This window comes from Paramisgurnus dabryanus, chromosome 19, assembly GCF_030506205.2.
Source record: "Paramisgurnus dabryanus chromosome 19, PD_genome_1.1, whole genome shotgun sequence".
NCBI classification, from domain to species: domain Eukaryota; kingdom Metazoa; phylum Chordata; class Actinopteri; order Cypriniformes; family Cobitidae; genus Paramisgurnus; species Paramisgurnus dabryanus.
In genome coordinates, this window is record NC_133355.1 from 5965366 (window position 1) to 5985249 (window position 19884).

General features: G+C 35.7%; 1 protein-coding gene across 2 annotated transcripts; it reads right to left on the reverse strand.

Annotated features, from left to right (window-relative positions):
• Window positions 1-4754: 4754 nt before the first annotated feature.
• LOC135775844 (CD209 antigen-like protein C) lies at window positions 4755-16480 on the reverse strand. Of its 2 annotated transcripts, XM_065286386.2 has the most exons (6): window positions 16301-16477; window positions 13751-13876; window positions 12541-12705; window positions 12053-12234; window positions 6612-6727; window positions 4757-6194 (listed from the first exon to the last, which is right to left on the reverse strand). In XM_065286386.2, the coding sequence occupies exons 1-6, from the start codon at window positions 16395-16397 to the stop codon at window positions 6032-6034; spliced, it is 849 nt and encodes a 282-aa protein (XP_065142458.1). In that variant the 5' UTR covers window positions 16398-16477; the 3' UTR covers window positions 4757-6031. The 2 variants fall into 2 exon arrangements, with proteins under 2 accessions (XP_065142467.1, XP_065142458.1); XM_065286395.2 differs by lacking the exon at window positions 13751-13876 and having other exon boundaries at window positions 4755-6194; window positions 16301-16480.
• Window positions 16481-19884: the final 3404 nt, after the last annotated feature.

Consider the following 19884-nt stretch of genomic DNA (forward strand, 5'->3'; position numbering starts at 1 on the left):
GCATTGTACTTGAACAAATTCAACCTTCAAGGTCTTATAATATTGAACTGCCAAGTGGTGCTGTGTTAAGGAGAAATCGTAGGCGTAGTGTTTGGCATGGTGGCAGCACGCCATAGTGAGATGTGTCTTAAATAAAGAACCAACATTGCCTCTTAAATGTTTAATAGTTTAATTTAATGGACTCACAGAAATAAAACAGGGCAGGGCCACGCTCAATTTGTGGCAGTGGCAGCTAGTGGTGGCACATCTGCCAGCCAGACTGGCTGTGGGGTTTTGGGGCCCTATTAGATCATGAAGATGGGCCACAAGCATCTCGGTGCTATGAATAGTGTGAGTACCAGGCAGCATCTCCAGGTGCTCCTTTGAGAACCAGGACAAAAACGTTATGTGTATATAATACCATTTATAACACCAGATGTAATATAAAGGAATTAAAAATAGAAAATCTTTGAATTAATTAATCAAGTGGAGATGTTGAACAGAGCAATTGATATTAGAAATTAAAGGTCGTTTTTTCCTGATCCCGTTTTTCAAACTTTAGTTAGTGTGTAATGTTGCTGTTAGAGCATAAATAATACCTGTAAAATGATAAAGCTCAAAGTTCACTGCCAGGCGATATGTGACCAGTCACGGAAAGTAGGGACACAAATCGGATCTGGAGCATTTTGAGTTATTCACAGATTCTGAAAGTGCATCCGACGATGTGTAACAAATGGAAATCTGATACAATTTGGAGAAGTTGTGGCCATTTGAATGTAGGAACTCACGAAAACTCAAAACCGAGAAAATAGACTCTGAAAGTTACACTTTTCTCCTGCTGGGAGTGACAATGGGGCTCATTTACATCTCATTTAGCTAAGCCATACCCCCTGGAAAGCCGTTTTGAGATACAGATGTTCAAGCATCATATGTAGTATTTTGTTAAAGAAGTCCGGATGACAACATGCAAAAATAAACTTTTTACCTTTGTGTTGATCACAAGTCGAATCCAGTCTGTTTCAGATGTGTGAATCATCCAATGACCATTTTTGTCCACAAATGCGTATAATCCGTGAAATATAGATATATAGTCTATAGTTTACATCAGATTTCGCATGAACGTCTGGTAATAGAATATAAAATACAATCTCAGGGCTATTTACATCATAACACTATATATGAGATTACACTTTACGTTACGGTAAACACATGAACCCGCCTTCAAAGTTTGCATTTAAAAGTAGGGAGGTAGTATAATAGATAATCCAAACAGCGCCGTCGAAAACGTGACATCCTTTAGGGCAACGACTTCATGGAAAATATTGATAGACAAAACATGTAGCCAATTATATAACGAATTCAACGATCCCTGTGGAACTTATATGTGTTTGACAAGAATTGACAGACAGATGACGTCAAAGTACCGCGAGAGCAGTCGAAATTAAACTACTCCGTAAGATTTCTTGAAGAGCTCTATTGGTACTTTGATGTCATCCGACTGCAGCACCGCATAAAGTCGAACAAGCTAGTGATGCGGCTGCCGTACGGCAGGGGCGGACTGGCCATTTGTCAAACCGGGCAGTTTCCCGGTGGGCCGACATACTTTTTGGGCCGATACATCTCATACTATATTTGTCTGAGCAGCCCAGTAAGCATCTCTTTTTCTTGGGTCGTTTTGTTCATCAAGAAAAAGCATCTTCATTTTTGAATTTTTAGATATTTTTACTGAAAACAAGACAAAAATACTAAGAAATTTTTTTCTTGAAAATCATTTTTTGCAGTGTATGTAGTGTGGGCCAGTTTAGGCCAGAATGCCAGGGCCAAATTTTTGTCCCAGTCCAGCTCTGCCGTACGGCCTTTAAGTTGTCAACTTGCAACTCATCTAAGAGGCTGTTTACACTTGGCATTAACATGCGTTTTCGTCGATCGGATCACAAGTGGACGACGTTAATGCCAGGTGTAAACGGTGTTCAAAACGTTTTGAACGCGTCCACTTTCGACCACTTTCAACCACATTCAGAGGTAGTCGAAACCACTTTCGATCGGATCGCTTTGGAGTTGCGGAACGCAATGTGGTTGAATGCGTTCGAACAGACACATGCGACCGCCTTCTCTCCGCCCATTTATCTAATCTGAGGTATTAAACACAAATTTTACGTCTTTTTTTACTTCTGCCGTGAACATACGGTGAACAGCGCTATTTTTAGCCTTTCATTGATAAAACTTCTGCGGGGTGTTCTCCGTAGTTTCGTTTTGAAAGCGTGAAAGTTGCGCGATCCTATTTCATCAATTGCGCTGAAAATTCAGAGAAAGCTCCAACAAATAAACGTACAAAACACTGTGCAGCATGTATACTTGCTAAACAAGCAGCGGGCTCCGACATAATATAAGTTTGCGTCCATATAAACTCATAATTACTCCCGCTCGCGTTTGAATGACAGCACAGAGACTCGCCCACCGTCTCACAGACCACCCCCTCACAGTATTCAGGACAGATGCGGTCGAAAGTGGACAAAAGAGACGGATTTAAATACCAGGTGTAAACGCAATGTGTCTCTCTCGTCCACTTGTGATCCGATCGATGAAAACACATCTTAATACCAAGTGTAAACAGCCCCTAAGTTGCAACTCATCTCTTGTCAAGATACACAATATTAAGTTGACATGACTTTTTTTAAAAAAATTAAGGCAGCACAGATATTTTACAATGTAATGGCAACTTGATTTGTCTGCTACACTAATTAAAGGTTCTATATAAAACTTAACCTGTTTAGTTTCACCCTGTGTAAAAACTTAAATGATTTTGTGCAACTGATTTCCACCAAAATTCCTTATGTCAACTAATTTGGTTTAAGGGTGCACCCAAGGACATACATATTGAATCATTTAGATAGGCCCCTTTTATATACAGTCAAACAGGACAAGGGGCAGAAATTCAGTTCTCAGAAGTATTTGTTTTCAAAATACTTTGATTCTGTTGATTTTTGGGTCGAAACAATAACTGACCCATTAGTGTCCGCCTGCTGAACACGTGGCTAAACATTGACTCCTGCTGGAAGAAAGTGGAATTAGTATGAATACTAAAAAGAAGAAACTTTTTTTGTTTTGTAAAGTGGCAACTTTTGTAGCTTTTTTCTAAGAGTTTAGTATAAGGAGGTTATGTGAGGTAATAGAAGGTATGTGCTACACTTTTGCAGAAGTTTTTCCCATTGAAATGCACATAATTTGCATTTCCCACCCACTTTCTAACATTTATCATTACATGGGCTGTTTAAGTTATGATTTTAACTGTGATTAATTCTGAACTTTCAATACACATTAGAAAAAGCTTTTTAATCAACATAAAATTAACAAAACTCCTGTTATGCACAATAGCCCTTAATTAAAATAGTTAAATATTCATAAAGAGTCACAAGTTATCACATAACCAACACAAATGTCATTAGGCTATTGTTAAATCCAGAGCAGGGTCGGGAATCTTTTCCGCTTGTTATAAAACAAAAAGCAGCACAAGTTTTTTCTTTATAAAAGAGTTCACCTTAGTTAATGAAAGTTTTTAATATAACATTATTAGTTTCCAAAGTAATACGAAGGCCAATGTTCTTATAGCTGACACTTCGTTCAAAATGCCAGTATAGGGGGCACTAGGAATTTACTTAACAAATTATGTGAATGCATTAAGAATTGAATTAATTTATTTAAAAATGCATTGAGAAATGGATTGAATTTATTTAAAAATGCATTGAGTATTTAATTTATTTAAAAATGAAAAATGCATTGATAATTGAATTTAATGTATTTAAAAATGCATTAAGAATTTAATTTAATTTATTAAAAAAATGCATTGAGAATTGGATTGAATTTATTTAAAAATGCATTGAGAATTTAATTTATTTAAAAATGAAAAATGCATTGATAATTGAATTTAATTTATTTAAAAATGCATTAGGAATTAAATTTTATTTATTTAAAAATGCATTGAGAATTGAATTTCATTCATTTAAAAATGCATAGTGAATGAATTTAAATAAATGTGCTTGAAAGGTTCTTCACAGTGATGTCATAGAAGAACAATTTTTATCCACAAAAAAACGTTTGTAGCACCTTTACTTTTAAAAGTGTTGACACAGATTCCCTCTGACATTATTATAATATTGTTAAAATTATGTATGATAATATTTAAAGTATGTCGAGCCCGATACTGTTAGTACAGCACAGACCCGATGCGTTGTGTTGTAGCTGGCAGTAAGTATGTTTTTGTTATTTTGTTGTTGAGTCAGGCAATAACAAACAGTGTTATTTCAAAGTAAGCATGATTCATCCCTAACTCTGCGAGGGTCAGAAGTGCGCGTGTGTGTTAGGGAAGTTGCAGTGACAGAAACAGTGACATTCCAGTTAAAGTTTAAATGGTAGTAAAGCATGTGTTTATGCTACAAAGAAAATCTATCGTAATCTGTCCAAAGAGGAACTTTTGTTTGAAAGAAAAGCAGCATACGTTCAGCGTATCAGGCCAGGAGCAGATCAGCTCTACACTGTAAAAAAAATTTTTTACAGTAGTAATACCACCCGATCTGCTGTTTAAAATGAACCATCTAATTAGCATGAATACTAAAAAGAGGAAACATGTTTTTGATATTTTTATTTGGCAAAACATTTATTTTAACTTGAAAACTAATAGAGACCAATTATTTTGAATGACAAACTTTACCTATTTAGTAAAATATTTTTTTTACAAATTTTTTTATTAAATGGATCATTTTACAAGACTTTTTTAAGATGTAAAATAAATCTTTGGTGTCCCCAGATAACGTTTGTGAAGTTTTTGCTCAAAATACCATATAGATAATTTATTATAGCATGTTAAAATTGCCACTTTGTAGGTGTGAGCATAAATGTCCTGTTTTGGGTGTGTTCTTAAAATGCAAATGAGCTGATGAAATGCAAACACTGATCACCATAATGGTGGTTTGTTGAAATTAAAACTCAATTGTGCTGTCAATTATTTCTCTCTTCCTCTTTCTGCACTAAATAGCAGTGCTGTGGTTGGATAGTTGCAGATTAAGGGGCGGTATTATTATAATAAGATCCCCTTCTGACATCACAATTTCAATGACCTATTTTTTACATGCTTTCAGAGAATTGTTTACCAGAACTAAGTTACTAGGTTGTTCTTTTTCATATTTTATAGGGTGATAGAAGCACTGGGGAATCAATTATAGTACTTAAACATGGAAAAAGTCAGATTTTTATGATATGCAAGCAGTTAATGACTAAATAGGTAGTGTACAAGCTAAAAGCTTACAGTTATGTTTAGACAGAAAAATATCCTTCTACTGCTGTTTTGATCAATGACCGTGCAGCTACAATTAGAATAATGCTGATGTATAAAATACATTTTTTTTATAAACATTTATTCGTACTGCAGCCACTCTGACAATAAATTTAGTTTGCAGCATTACAAGGAATACAAACCTGAGATAAAAGGCACTGTAATAAGGAAACACATAGAAAAATACAAATGCAAATATAAGATCCCCGGACCCCAGTATGAAAACCGTGTTTTACACTAAGCCATCAAAAGTTTATAATCACTTGAGTGGAATGTTATGTGGAGAAATCTGTGATAGTGCCAACATATTTTTTTGTTACAAAACAAAAAATGTTATTGAAATGGATGACTTGGACTGAATCATAAAGAAAAGCAACCAATAAGAGCGCAGAATAAATGCGACCTCTTTCAATACTGTTTAAAAGCATTTCACGGTAAATGAGTAAATGTAAATGTGTTGTTGCCACAAAATTTTTCCAAGTTACATTTGTATAGTATTATGATAAAATGTGGACAAAAGTAAATTGATTTAATTAAATGACCCTACATTTTAAACAGTAAATATATTATAATGGATTAAAATTGTTAAAATCCTGAGATCAAGCATACAAAGTACAATCATAACTCATATCAGTAATCCTTCTTCATTCTGCAACATTTCTTATTGAAAACACCCTGAAACTTAAGATGAAGATGATGATAGGAGATGGATGATGATGATGATTAAGAGGACACATCTGCCTTCTTCTCACAGATAAAGGGTCTGGACATGTGACATGGGGCGTCGTACCAGCTCTTTGTAGCTACGCGACTTAAAACCATAGTTTTTACCATGTTGCCACAGTCCTCATTAATGTGATTGTTAGGCTCGCCGTCTTCCCAGAAACTAAAAAAAGGACAATAAAGTGCTACATAAGTTTATCCCAGACAGATTTACCCTGGGTACTAGGATGTATTATTAATAAACATATTAAAGGGCACTTATTTCATTGCTAAAAACGTTATTTTGTGTATTTGGTATAATACAATGTGTGCAATGTGTTTTTTTCCACATACCGTACATTTTTTAAGCCCCAGATATCCCTGTCTTCCTAAAACGGATTGATTTGGTACAAAACTTATCGATCTGAAAAGCGCTGTGTCCCTATTGGCCAGCTAATCTGTACGTTGTGTTAGATACCTCAAAGGTACATATCTGTACCAAACTGGTATATATTAAGTCCTTCTTAAAAGGCACAGCCTCAGTGGGGCACTTCATTGAGAATTAAGAATGAATTTAAAGAATTTAAATGTTCTCACTCACCCTCCAACCAGTTTGGTTCCATCCACCCAGCGCCATTCATCTTCTGTCTCTTCATCAGTTATGCCAATCCAGTAGGCGTTCCAGTGACCACGTGGCAGCAAGTCCCATATAAAAGTCTTCATCAGGTCAGGAGGTCAGATATGATTGGAAATAGATGTCATTGTTTAGTAATGTTGTCAGCATCTTTTTCAAGGTATTAGCTTACAAGTTTTATTTGAGGTTATGTCTTTCACACTACAAGCCAATACACTAAGATATAGGTACTTTACGTAGAGGATCCATTTTTGGCTAAATGGTTACATATAGACCCTTTAACTTTTCTGATTCACAAATGGTTCTTTGCAGGGACGTGCACAGACATTTTGAGGGGCAGGGGCTCAAGTGAAATAAAGGGCACTTCTCTTCTTGTTTTTTTTTTAAACAAAAAGTATATATATTAACGCAATTCTGACTTCCTTTTTAAAAAAAATATATTAAAAAGGTTAATTAATTTTATCTTCCTCAAACTCACGCAATTGTTTAATTTTCAAAAGATGTCTACAAAATAATCAGTTCACACAGACACCATGGTCTCCTAGTAGTCTAGGTTTATAGAGCAGCAAAGGAAGCCATTAGACAATGTGCATGTTTTGAAAACATTAAATTACACATTAATTACAAATTTGTTAAAATGCTAAAAACAATGTTGTGACTGCCATAGGTGTCATTTACACTGGGGACGCTGGGGACATGTCCCCACCACTTTTTGAAATGGCTGATTTTGTCCCCACCACTTTTTGAAAGTATTTGGTTAAAATGTTCTGAAAAATCACACAATACCTGTACGACTTACATTGCAAAAATGACTTTCTTACTTAGTATTTTTGTCTTGTTTTCAGTAGAAATATCAAAAAATTCTTAAATTAAGATGTATTTTCTTGATGAGCAAAATGACCAAAGAAAATAAGTCTAGTTTTTAGACGAAAAATATACAATTTAAGTCAATTTGTGATTAAAACAAGCAAAAATATCTTTCAATGGGGTGAGAAAAAAAAATCTAAAATAAGCAAAATTTTCTCACCCCTTTGGCAGATATTTTTGCTTGTTTTAAGCACATATTCACTGAAATTGTATAGTTTTTGTTCAAAAACTAGACTTATTTTCTTACTTCATTTTGCTCATCAAGAAAATACATCTTAATTTAAGAATTTTTTGATATTTCTACTGAAAACAAGACAAAAATACTAAGAAAGTCAGATTTTCAAGAATTTTTATCTTGTATTTTTGTCTTGTTTTCAGTAAAAGAGATGCTTTTTCTTGATGAGCAAAATCTAGTTTTTAGACCAAAAATATCAAATTTAAGTGATTTTGTGCATAAAACAAGCAAAAAAAATCTGCCAATGGGGTAAGCAATTTTTTTCTTGATTTTTTCTTGAATTTTGTTTTTAAGAAAAATGTTTAAGATTTTTTTGCTTACCCCATTGGCAGATTTTTTTTTTTTTGCTTGTTTTATGCACAAAATCACTTACATTTGGTATTTTTGCTCTAAAAACTAGACTTATTTTCTAAGGTCATTTTGCTGATCAAGAAAAAGCATCTTAATTTAAGAACTTTTATATATTTTTACTGAAAACAAGACAAAAATATTCATATTTTTTGCAGTGTATGGCTTGTTTTTGTGATCCAGGGTCACAAATGTTGCGTTGTATGCTTATGGTGTGTTTTCTTTTACATAATAATGAATTTCATTGTAATCATTGACTGAACGTGCTGCTGTTTTCTACAGTATGGTGCTTTGGCACTGTTCGGTTGAACTGGTGTTGTAGGGACTGTTAGTCGACATTGTTGAGGGATTTATGCTAAGTATTTTTGTGTTGTTGACTAGCCTACGCTATGCCCATTTTTGATGCGCAGTTATTCAATATTTCTCCCGTCCTGCTGTAATGTTTTTTTATCTGATTTTTTGTCCCCACCACTTTTCAACACAAACTGACGCCCCTGGTGACTGCTGAGTTATACTACATGCCAATAAATGCTATATCATATGCTAGCGTTTAGCTGATTAGTTGTTACTCAAAATGTATTTTTGTCTGATAAGGGCTCAAAATATAAGGTCTGTTTACTAATGTGAGCTTCTGGCATGAGCCTCAGAGCAGAGCTCAACATTATTATTCATATCCCTTTCAAATAGGGCAAAAATAGACCATTTAATTAAAATGTCAAATTCTAGGGTTGTAAATGGACATGTAAAAACGTTTCTGGATAATTTTCGCACTTAATAAAGCAACATACCTTCTATGTAATTGTCAAAGAACAATTTAACATATTATGACAACACATCCTATGGCACCTTTAATCTTAGGTTTCATATTTATGAGGGTTACACATGTCAGAAACAACAAATATAGATTAGGCCTATTTTATTTGTATTTTATATTTTACTTTTTTGTGATGTCAGACTGAAATTCAGACTGGGCAAGTAAAATACTGAACCATCAGATTTCTTCCCAATCTACTCCAGCACTCCAGTATAACACATTATACTTATTTAACAGCCATTACAAAAAACGCAAACCAAAAAGCTTACTACTGCAGTTAGCAATTATTTTATTGTTTGTGCTTTATTATTTTATGAGCAGTCTGTTTAAACTACACTACACTGTTACAAGTTTGCAACTCTTCAGGTTAATATGGGATTGCCATGGAAAACAATGTCCCTGAATCGTTATGTGTAACAACGTGTCCCATATTTTGTGCATAAAACTGTTAATATAAAAATGCTTTCTTCCTCACACACTTACCGGTAGCCTGCCTGCATAATCATGCACATGATCGCGTCTCGGTCGGGCTGAGCTTTGGCGCTTGAAGCGCGAATCATGCCCCACGAGTGTTGACAAACCAATCATAAAGCGAAGTACGTTAGAGAGGCGGGACTAAGGAAAGGTAAAGCCAATCATATTAGCGATGTGAATTTTGGAGGCGGGACTCATCTGTTAACCGTTTGTGTGCCACAAATAGCGCTATTTTTCTTTATATAAGAGTTTAAATCTCATTTAAATGATTTCTGAATAAATTCATGTTAAATTAAATAAGCAACAAGTAAAAAACACAAGAAACAGACATACATCAGTTGTTATAAGAATAAAGATCATATATATATATATATATTTTTTTTAAAGCACCCCAGAAAAAAAGGGCACTTTCTCTCCAGGAATAAAAAGGGCAGGTGCTCAAGCCCCCTTTGATGTCTATGTGTGCACGTGCCTGGTTCTTTGTAGTAAAAATGGTACTTCAAATGACTAAAATAATCATTGAGGAACCAAAAATGGTTCTTCTATGGCAGGGGTGCCTAAACTCGGTCTTGGAGGGCCGGTGTGTCCTGCAGAGTTTAGCTCCAGCTTACCTTAGCAGCTTACCTTACCTTTGGGTGTAAACTCTGCATTTAATCTGAATGCAGGTTACGACAGTACTGTTTACATGCTCCCTAAACATTGCAATCTGATTAACATTAACGTTAACATATACATTCTAAATAATCTGAGCCAATCGTCTGCGCCAGGGTTGTCAGATTTGCGTATTAAAACCAGCCCAATGGACATTCAAAGCTAGCTCAAAAGCATCCCAATGACTATTCAAAGCCCAAATGTCAATACTAATTAACAAAACCCTCTTTAACCCGCAAAAAAATTAACTAATGGAAACTAATCTGAACTTAAAAAAAAATCAGAGGACTTGGCAACCTGGCGCATAGCATCTCTAGTCGAGTTTGCGATTTATCTCTGAATAAATGTAGAAGTCAAAGCTGAGTTGGAGAAAGTTGTTTTTAACTCTTTCCCCGCCATTGACGAGATATCTCGTCAATTAAGAGACAACGCTTCCCCGCCAATGACGAGATTTTCCGTCTTTCCGCAATACCGCAACTTTTTAAAACCGGAAGTATTGCCCTATGGCAAGCGGCTGCATGTCCGTGTCTGTTTTAAAGATCGCTCTGAATGGGATCTCTATGAAAAGTCCGTCACAAATATGGAATTATTTTTGCTTTTTGCTCAAAATATGGTGTTTTTGCAAAAACCTACCCATATTCAAAAGCTGATTGCAAAAGAACCACTAAAGGTAGGATGAAACGGTTTTTTTTGTTTGAAAGCAGAGGGTCTGTTCTTTCATTTGGTATATTGTATGTTTATTTATTTAAAGAAGAACATTTTCTGGAAGGCATTAAACTTTGGTGAAAATCATGAAAAACGCTGGCGCTGGCTGGCAACTTTTTTTTAAAACGCTGGCGGTGAAAGAGTTAAGAAGTTTCCAGTTAAGCAAAAAAACACACTTTTCGAAAGGCATTTTTGCTTTATGTAATGATATGAAAGACATGAATGCTGCAGAATGTACAGCGCGTGACCCCTTTACCGTAATGGGGCGTACACACCAAACGCTAATTTAACGATTTGCGCGAGTAGATTATATACCAAGGCAATGCAAAGATACGAATAGGCGTAAACTCGCGCGGGCTAACACAGTCTCACCCCATGTCGTCAATATTTGACGACACTTGACCATTCGTCATATGTTGACGCGAAGGGTATACCTTTCGCGTCATTTTTTGACGAACTGGGGACTTCAATACTATTACGTCCGTTGCATTCTCTTTCCTATTTTCTTACCATTTTCGCGTCGGTTTAGGGTTAGATTACGCAAAATTAAACAGTGTACGCGAAATTAAACAGTTGTCACCTGGCGTTGGGGTTAGAGTTAGGTTTGGGTAGGGATGTCATTATGTAAATCTAACCCTAAACCGACGCGAAAATGGTAAGAAAATAGGAAAGAGAATGCAACGGACGTAATAGTATTGAAGTCCCCAGTTCGTCAAAAAATGACGCGAAAGGTATACCCTTCGCGTCAACATATGACGAATGGTCAAGTGTCGTCAAATATTGACGACATGGGGTGAGACTGGGTTGCGCGGGCAGGTGGCGCACTTGCAGCGAAAAGCAAAAAATTAGCATGACATGAAGTAAAATCCTGCGAGTAATCTAAAGTGAGGTGTTTGGTGTGTATGCGGCATATAATAAATAGTAAATATAAGGCATGAATTTAAGCACAATTATTCTGGGCAAGGTATTTTTGCATCCATTTGAGAAAATACTACGATTCAGGCGTTTACATGCTTACTTTTTTCCTGATGATCGGATCACAGATCGGACCGCACCAAACCTTTCAATATGTTAGAAATTTGCATCCGATCGACCTCAGTCATATTGATAAAGACTTTTTAACCATCAATAAGTTGTTGCGATGACAAATTATTCTTACACACCTTAAGGCATTATTCCTGACTTATGTTCACACAGCATGCGCTCCAGAAATGTTCCAGCAATGTTACTAGGTCCCCTTTAGTAATTTTTGGGCAATTTTCTGGGATCAATGCGCTGTGTGAAAGAGGTTCAAGATACACAGTTCTTATTCACCTGTTCTTCAGCTGTAAGGACGATAGCCAGGTCTCCTCCTCTTTGTTTGCAGTAAGCCTGACTTCTTGGCCAGCTTGTGATGTCGTCAGAGATGAAGTAACAGCTGCCTTCGAAATAATGCCAGTCAACTGGACAGGGATCTTTCGCTGTCACTGGAGTGCATTTTGTAGCAGCCGATGCTTCTATAAAGACAAATAGTTATTTTATTTGTTTTCCTAAAATCGTGATATTCAATCCAGGAAAGACATCATTTACATAAGATATGAGACTGTGAGGTGAACAAGTGATTTATTTTATTTTGGGGTGAAAAATTTTCCAGTTGGTGGACTGTAGTTCCTCTTCATTGAGTTAACTAAAAAAATGCTTGTGATACATTGCCTTGTTTTTAAAGGTGACTCGACTGTTTGTTTTAACAGTGTAGCCACTGAGCTACCGGAAAAAATGCTTTTTATTCAGTGCTATTTTGTTATCACAGACACGTCACAAACCTAGCGCAGTTATTTTGATCTTCAGCTGTGACTTCTCTTCCTCCAGGTCACTCTTCGCTTTTCTCAAAATCTGCAGTTCTGCTGTCAGATTGTCCACGTTGGCGCAGGTTTTAAGCATTTGAGCTTCAGCAGGACTGGAGGGGAGATCCTGAACAGAAGAACTCCCTAACAGAAAAGGGAAGGAAGAAAAGAAGATGATGCATCGTCAGATAAACATGCAATGATTTCCAGGAATGAAGAGAAAAACATGCAGAATGATGACAGATGACACATGATGCATCAGTGTGTGAGGATTAGAGCGAAATTAGTTGTGCCAATCTTCCCGGATGGCAACTTACTGTAAGTCCTAGCTTAACCTCCTAAGACCCGAGCTTTGGTTTGTCTTTTTTTAGATTTCTTCCAGCTATTTTGGGGTTAGGAAGAACCAATAAATATATTAACCAAATATTTTTCTATGAACATGAAGCAGTGTAATTGTCCATGTTTGTGTACAACAGGTTCCAGTTACACAGAATTAAGTATTATGGTACCAACATCAAAAAATTATGATGTCCATGTATGTGGACAGACCAGGTCTTAAGAGGTAAAGCTAAGTCTGTGAAACTGGGCCTTTATGGAGCAATAAAAGTAAATTACCAGATTAAGGTCCAACTGGTAATAATAACAATTACTAGCTTATGTAAATTACTACTACTGATAAAAAAATTAAAACTGATGAAAAATATATATATGATAAATATATTAAATATATTTTTGAAATGGAAATGTGCTCATTACGGAGCACCTAAGGGCACATAGAGCAAAATTAAATAAAGTTTAGTTTCGCATGAAAGCGAAAGTTTCACGTGCGCACCCGATAATTTCACGTGAGCACGCAAAACTAAACTTTTTAAAAAAATTCTGCAAATGCAGGTTTCGCGTGAGCACATGAAACTAAACTTCAGTGTCACCTTAGGGGCTCGGTAGCTATTAAAGAGGATACCTTAAGAATTTTTTTTTTAGTTTGGGTGACAAAAAAGTTTAAAAACCCCTGATACTAAAGTGTTGATTTAAACCTGCATGCAAACCTTTTACCCAGTGCTCAGCTATGACGAAGAACTTGAGAAAAGCACAAGATCATGACTCAAGTTGTCTTATGGGGAACTAGTTAATAAATCTCGATAACAGCAATTATGTACATATTAATAGTCAGAAAAGAAGAAGTACACACTGTAAATATTTGTAGCCACCAGAATCACGAGTAAGAGGAGACAGAAGGCAGTGAGGCATGCGGTTGCCACCTTGAAGGGCTCTTGACAAAATGGTCGCTTTCCATTATTTTGTTGGTTATTCAAAACTGTGAAAAAATACAAAAAACATCTTGATTTACAACATATGAGTTTTTCACATAAATGAAATAGCATAAAAAACAAACCATCTGCAACTCTCTGACACCCAGTGGACATGTTTGACCATTTCTTGTCTTGAGATGATATATTATCTAGCCAGATGGTACCAGGGGTTCCATGTTTTATGCCAGTTTATGAAATTTATTAAGTTATCATAAATTCTGTAATCAAACCCAACAGAATTACATTGTATAATATGCTTTTTGGGGGTCAAAAAGGAACGGCACACGCTGAGAAGCAGTGAACTAGTTTATCAACACTGAAAGCACATTGACACACACACACACACACACACAGATTAGTCTCTAGTTCTCCTAGTTTACTGCATTGTCACGATTTTAACTATCACTAACCTACTGTTACTACTTATTTACAGGTCTATTTATTTTTGCTCTTGTTAACATACAAATAAAAACGTGCGTTATATTTAAGTTCCACGTGTTTAATAAATACAATGCCATTATTGTATATTGCCTTGCAAGAGCTGTATTGTCGAGGTCCTGCATGCTTAGACTTGTCTCAGCTTGCTATACTTTTTAAAAGGTTTTCCAAAGGTCAAATAAAGCAACTTAACCTGTTATTTGAATATAAAAGCATAATGGGTTTAGTAACAATTTAAACATCCTGTTGGGAACATGTCAGTGCATCACAAATATGTAGTTTAAAAGTGTTGCTGATTTTAATAGACACACAAGATCATCTTTAAAAAATGCAGGAATAGCATTTTTTCCCTGCCTTCAAATCTAGAGTCAAATCTAGAGATGGATGGATGAAGTACATTTACTTGAGTACTTTAAAGTCAGTGGATGATTTTTCTTTTACTTATTTTATTTTTAAAGATGGCAGACAGCCTATCAATAATCACTCTTGTAGGACATGTCATGAAGTTCAATGATTTCGAAGCAGTTTTTTGAACACTGATCGGTTGATGGGTCGGCACATCCATATACTTAAAAAGTCCAGTTTTCCAAAAAGACAAAAAAAACATTCTTTTGAAATGTTTTCCCCGTTTGCCTAAAACAAACTATATCTTCAAAAATATTCAAAAACTTTTCCAACCTTTGAAAGCATATTGAGATATTAAAACTTATTAAGGGGGTGGGATGGTCGTAGGGATGCAAACTTGTCACCTTTCTGCCAAATTCATTCTTTTGGTTTCAAAATAGTTCATTATTGTGTGTTTCATGTATGCTGTTAGCATTATTTCCGCAGGAGGTAACACTATAGTGTAATTTCCATTGCAAATACAAGTTGTTAAAAAATTACAAAAAAAGTCATGAGCCCAAATGTATTTTGTAGGTTGCTTTAGAGACATTAGTTATTTCAAGTATTACATACAACAGTAAAAAAAGCATTTACGAATACATTTTTAGATGAAAAATGTTGGATCTGTTAACTTGACTGTAGTTAATGAACACTGAACTAATGGCATAAACAAAGATTAATAAATGTTACCCTGGACCAGAAAACCAGTCACAAGTAGCACGAGTATATTTGTTGCAATAGCCAACAATACATTGTATGGGCCAAAATTGTAGTTTTATTATGCCAAAATCATAAGGATATTAAATAAAGATTTTGACACAATGGTATATATATATATATATATATATATATATATATATACCATATACCATTATATAAAGAAAATTTTTGTACATTTCTTACCGTAAATATATAGAAAAAAATATTTATCATTAGTAATGTGTATTGCTCAGGACTTCATTTGGATTTATTGGATTTTTTTTTTTTTGCACCCTCAGATTCCAGATTTTGACAAACCATACATCAATGGAAAGCTTTATTCAGCTTTGAGATTATGTTTAATTTAAATTATTAAGCTTTTGAGATATTAACAATTGAGACATGAGTTGTTAACAATTTGCCGTAACATTATTTTATTTACCTGATGAAAGGTGATGTTCAATGACTGACTGTGTTATCAACAGTGCCACCTGCAGGCCGGAACAGACACTGCACTGTCCAACAACTCTACTCGGACACAACTCGGAATTTTTAGCGGAAAAAAATCACGCGTGAAATAAATGCAGATCTATACATTTGTGTAATATGAAAACAATAAAATAATAATTATAAAATCGATTACATTTGTGAACTAATAGGGCTACGCTACGTTTTCAATCCTTACAAGATGTTTTGATCCCCCACCCCAAAACCCACCCCAACCCCCCGCAACGCAACTGGTTTACATTAGTGTCTTTTCGTTTTAAAATGCTTTACTTTTGCTACTTTTACATCTGGCATCCACAGGCACACCGGAGTTTTCGACCAGCGAAACTGGAGACTTTATTCATAAGGGTCTATGAAGTTATGCCTCTTATGCTTTTACATTATGAAGTGAAATAACGTACCCGAATATCGCACTTCTCCAGTATTGCAGTAATCACCGATATCCGGTTCTGGATCCTCGATGAGATTCACGTGCATTCCCTCTGTGTTCATGGACATGTTGGGACACTTTAACAAACTGGAACAGACTATAGATTTTGCCCTGGTTGTACGTCTGCACAGCCGAAGTTGCTCAATACAGATGTTGTTTATATATGGAAATGTCTCCGCCTGTTGAGCATGCAGATTGGCTGGTTTTGTACTTACAGTATTTCATGTGCCTGATGGAGATTAAGATGTTTGCTTTGCAGTGTATGAGAAAAAAAAAAGTCAATTCACCACAATTTCCTGAAAGTTCACAATTTGCAAAGAGGTGCATAATTGCTCAAAGAGATTCTTTTATTCATTTACAAGATAAGGGATACAGTGGTTAAAGCGAGAAATAAATTCACTATGACATTAATGGCAGAAGAATAGCACTTATCCGTTTTATATCATTCAAAAGCTTTTTTTTAACATCATATTCTCCCCATATAGACGTTAAAATTGGCCGAAAACCTACTGAAAAATCCAGCAAAGACCAGCATAAGCTGGTAGATGGTTTTAGCTGGTTTAAGGTGGCAGTAGCTGAGCTGGTCCACCAAGCCTAGCAAAGCTGATCACGCTGGTGGGTCAGCTGGTCTTCCACCCTCACAAGCTAAGTCCAGCTAGACCAACTTAAAAAATGACCAAAACACGACTATAGACCAGCTTGCCACACAGCAATCAACAACTTATGTCTTAAGGCTGCATTTTTCAGTAGGGAAACCACTAATATATATATATATATATATATATATATATATATATATATATATATATATATATATATATATATATATATATATATATATATATATATATATATATATATAATTGTTCTCTCATATTTAAGTTACTAAATTAAGAAAGAGAGAAAATAAATCGGTAAAATAATGTTTGTTTCAGAGGCAGGGGAGGACCCATACGCAAAGGTCAGCAACTGGGCCCCGAGCTACCAAGGAGCCCCAAAACGTAGGGGTGTACTTGGTAAGCTGACACTTATTGCACTTAATAATCATCAAGATTTCCAGAAGCCATCTACATTTTGTTTAATTACATATTTCTATTTAATCATATTTGTGTTTTTTCAGTACATTCCCATAAAAAGTGTTAACGTTATTATTACATCTGCATGAATGCGCCCCCAGAGTGGATCATTCCATGTATTGCCGCATATGCGCGCGCGCGTAACTCAAGTTCACTCAATGAAGTTTTTGCAGAGATTCCGCGATTGAGTGTGTGGTAAATTAACAAAAGCTTTATCAAAATAAACTAAAAGTGAAAAACAGCGGAAAAAATTATTCAGACAAAAATGTAGCCAAAGTCTCCGCTTTTCTCCACACAAACACCACCACTGTCTGTCTGCGCTGCTCTCAGCAACCTCTCTTCCGCCAAACACAGCTCCCTCCCGGCCACGAACTGTGAGTATGCTCCGCAAAAAAGTGAAAGTTAAAAAACAAAAAAACAACAAAACAAAGCTGAGACTGTGTATGACTATCAGTGCTCACAAACCTTTTTAAATTTCTTTGAAAAATGTAAAATTTTGTTTGCCTTTTCAGTTCAGTTGGCAGGCTGTTTCAAAGCAGTGTACCTTGAACTGAAAATGTGGATTGTGCAAATTTTGTTTTCCTCTTTGGTACTAAGAGAAAGTTTTTGTTAGAAAGTTGTTGTTAGAATTGTACTTCGTTAAAAAGTAAAAAGTATTTGAAACAAACAGGATTTTATATTTTTCGTTTTCGTTTATATCGCTTACATTGGTTTGTTGTTGTCTTTAAGTCTACATCTTGTGTGTACGCAATCTTAAGTATAATTTTATGGTTTTATAGTTTCGTAATTTGAGAATGTCCGTCTTGTATTCCCACAGGAAATTGTGCCATAGGTTTTCATGAAATGTCACCACTGGTGGTGCTTGCCGTGGCATGTTGGAAGTCCTGTTTACCAACATGAGTCAAAAGAGCCAAAACCCATTTCTCTATGATATTCTGATGCAGAGATTTAAGTCTTAACGGTTGCTAGGGTATTCTCTTTGGTTGATAGGGAGTGGTTTGGCAGCTGCCAGTGTTGATAATCCCATGGCTGCATGCCCGTATGAGTAATTTAAACTAACCCCAATGCGGCAATGCCACAATGACCTTCAGATTTGAAAATATAACTGTTAGCGTTTTGGTGGCTAGAGAGCGCTCATTGCTAGGACATGGATAAAAAGTGGTGAAGGTGATTTGTGATTGGTTGTTTGTTGCCCCGAGTAAATGAGTAAAAGAGCCAACCCCCATGCCTCTACAATTTTCTGATGCAGAGATATAGGTCTTGGTAAATGGTTGTTAGGGTACTCTCTGTGGTTGCTAAGAATGTGCTTAATAGCAAATTATGATTTTCAGAGACCGAATGAGCCTCCCCCTTGTTTTTGTGACATTGTGCTGCAAAGTTATCCATCTGGGCCTTTAATAATGGCAGTCTATGGGATCAGTTTCTAGGGTGCATCCCAACAAAGAAGCATGGTGGTGGCAGCATCCTGCTTTGGGGATGTTTTTCAGCAGCAGGGACTGGGAGACTGATCAGGGAAAGCTAAATGAAGCAAAGTAGAGAGTTATCCTCGCTCATGACCTTTACCTTCCAACAGGACAATGGCAGAAGTTGCTAAGGGACAACCAAAGCTCTGACTTGAACCCCAACAAACATTTCTGGAGAGACCCTGACGGTCTCCGACGGTCCCCATCCAACCAACCTGAGAAGATTCACAAAGAAGAATGTCAGAAAATTCTCCAATCCAGGTGTGCAAAACATGTTGTGTCGTATACCCAAAAAGATTTCAGTAGTATTACTAAAGGGGTTTCAACTGAGTACTGAGTAAAGGGTCTGAATACTTATGTAAATCACTGTCAGAAAAAGGGTACAAAACTGTACCTTTTCTGTCACTGGGGTGGTTATGTAACTTTACATAATAAATGTTGTACCTTTTTGGGTACATTACTGTATCTTAAAGACATATTGTCTACCTTTAAAGGTACAGTTAAATGTTTTGTATCCCTAACAAGCAGTTTTATACTTTTTTTCTGACAGTGTGTGATATTTCATTTTTTCTTTTTAATACATTTACAGACTTTTTAAAAATTATGGGGTCATAAAGATGGGTATCTGGGTATAGATTAATGAAAAAAGAACAAAATAACAAAATTGAAAAAGTGAAGAGGGTCTGAATACTTTCTGAATGCACTGTAGGTTCTTAATATTTTTAATTAGCCTACATAGGAACCTGGTGAATATAAGTAACTTCAACACTAGGTGGCAGCATTTAGCTACACATCAGTGTTTCAATGCCTGGGTCCAGAGTCCATAGACAGCCTCATCCAATTTCAAACAGGAAACAAAATGGCTTATTTAAAATAGAGGCAAAATAAGCTTAAACAACTAAAAACTAAAAGCTATGCCAAGCTCTTTAACTTAAAGAGATCCACTCCTGTATATATCTTAAGACTCTAGACAGCATGAATCTATCATATATTATCTTGTTATCTCATTTAAAATC

What these genes read in the sequence shown, in the direction of transcription:
- LOC135775844 (XM_065286386.2), bottom strand. Translation starts at nt 16,397, where the DNA reads ATGTCCATGAACACAGAGGGAATGCACGTGAATCTCATCGAGGATCCA. An exon ending in TGGAGAAGTGCGATATTCGG is followed by an intron (nt 13,877 to 16,300) that starts GTACGTTATTTC and finishes ATTTTTTCACAG; the next exon opens with TTTTGAATAACCAACAAAAT. An exon ending in GATCAAAATAACTGCGCTAG is followed by an intron (nt 12,235 to 12,540) that starts GTTTGTGACGTG and finishes TTGTCTTTATAG; the next exon opens with AAGCATCGGCTGCTACAAAA.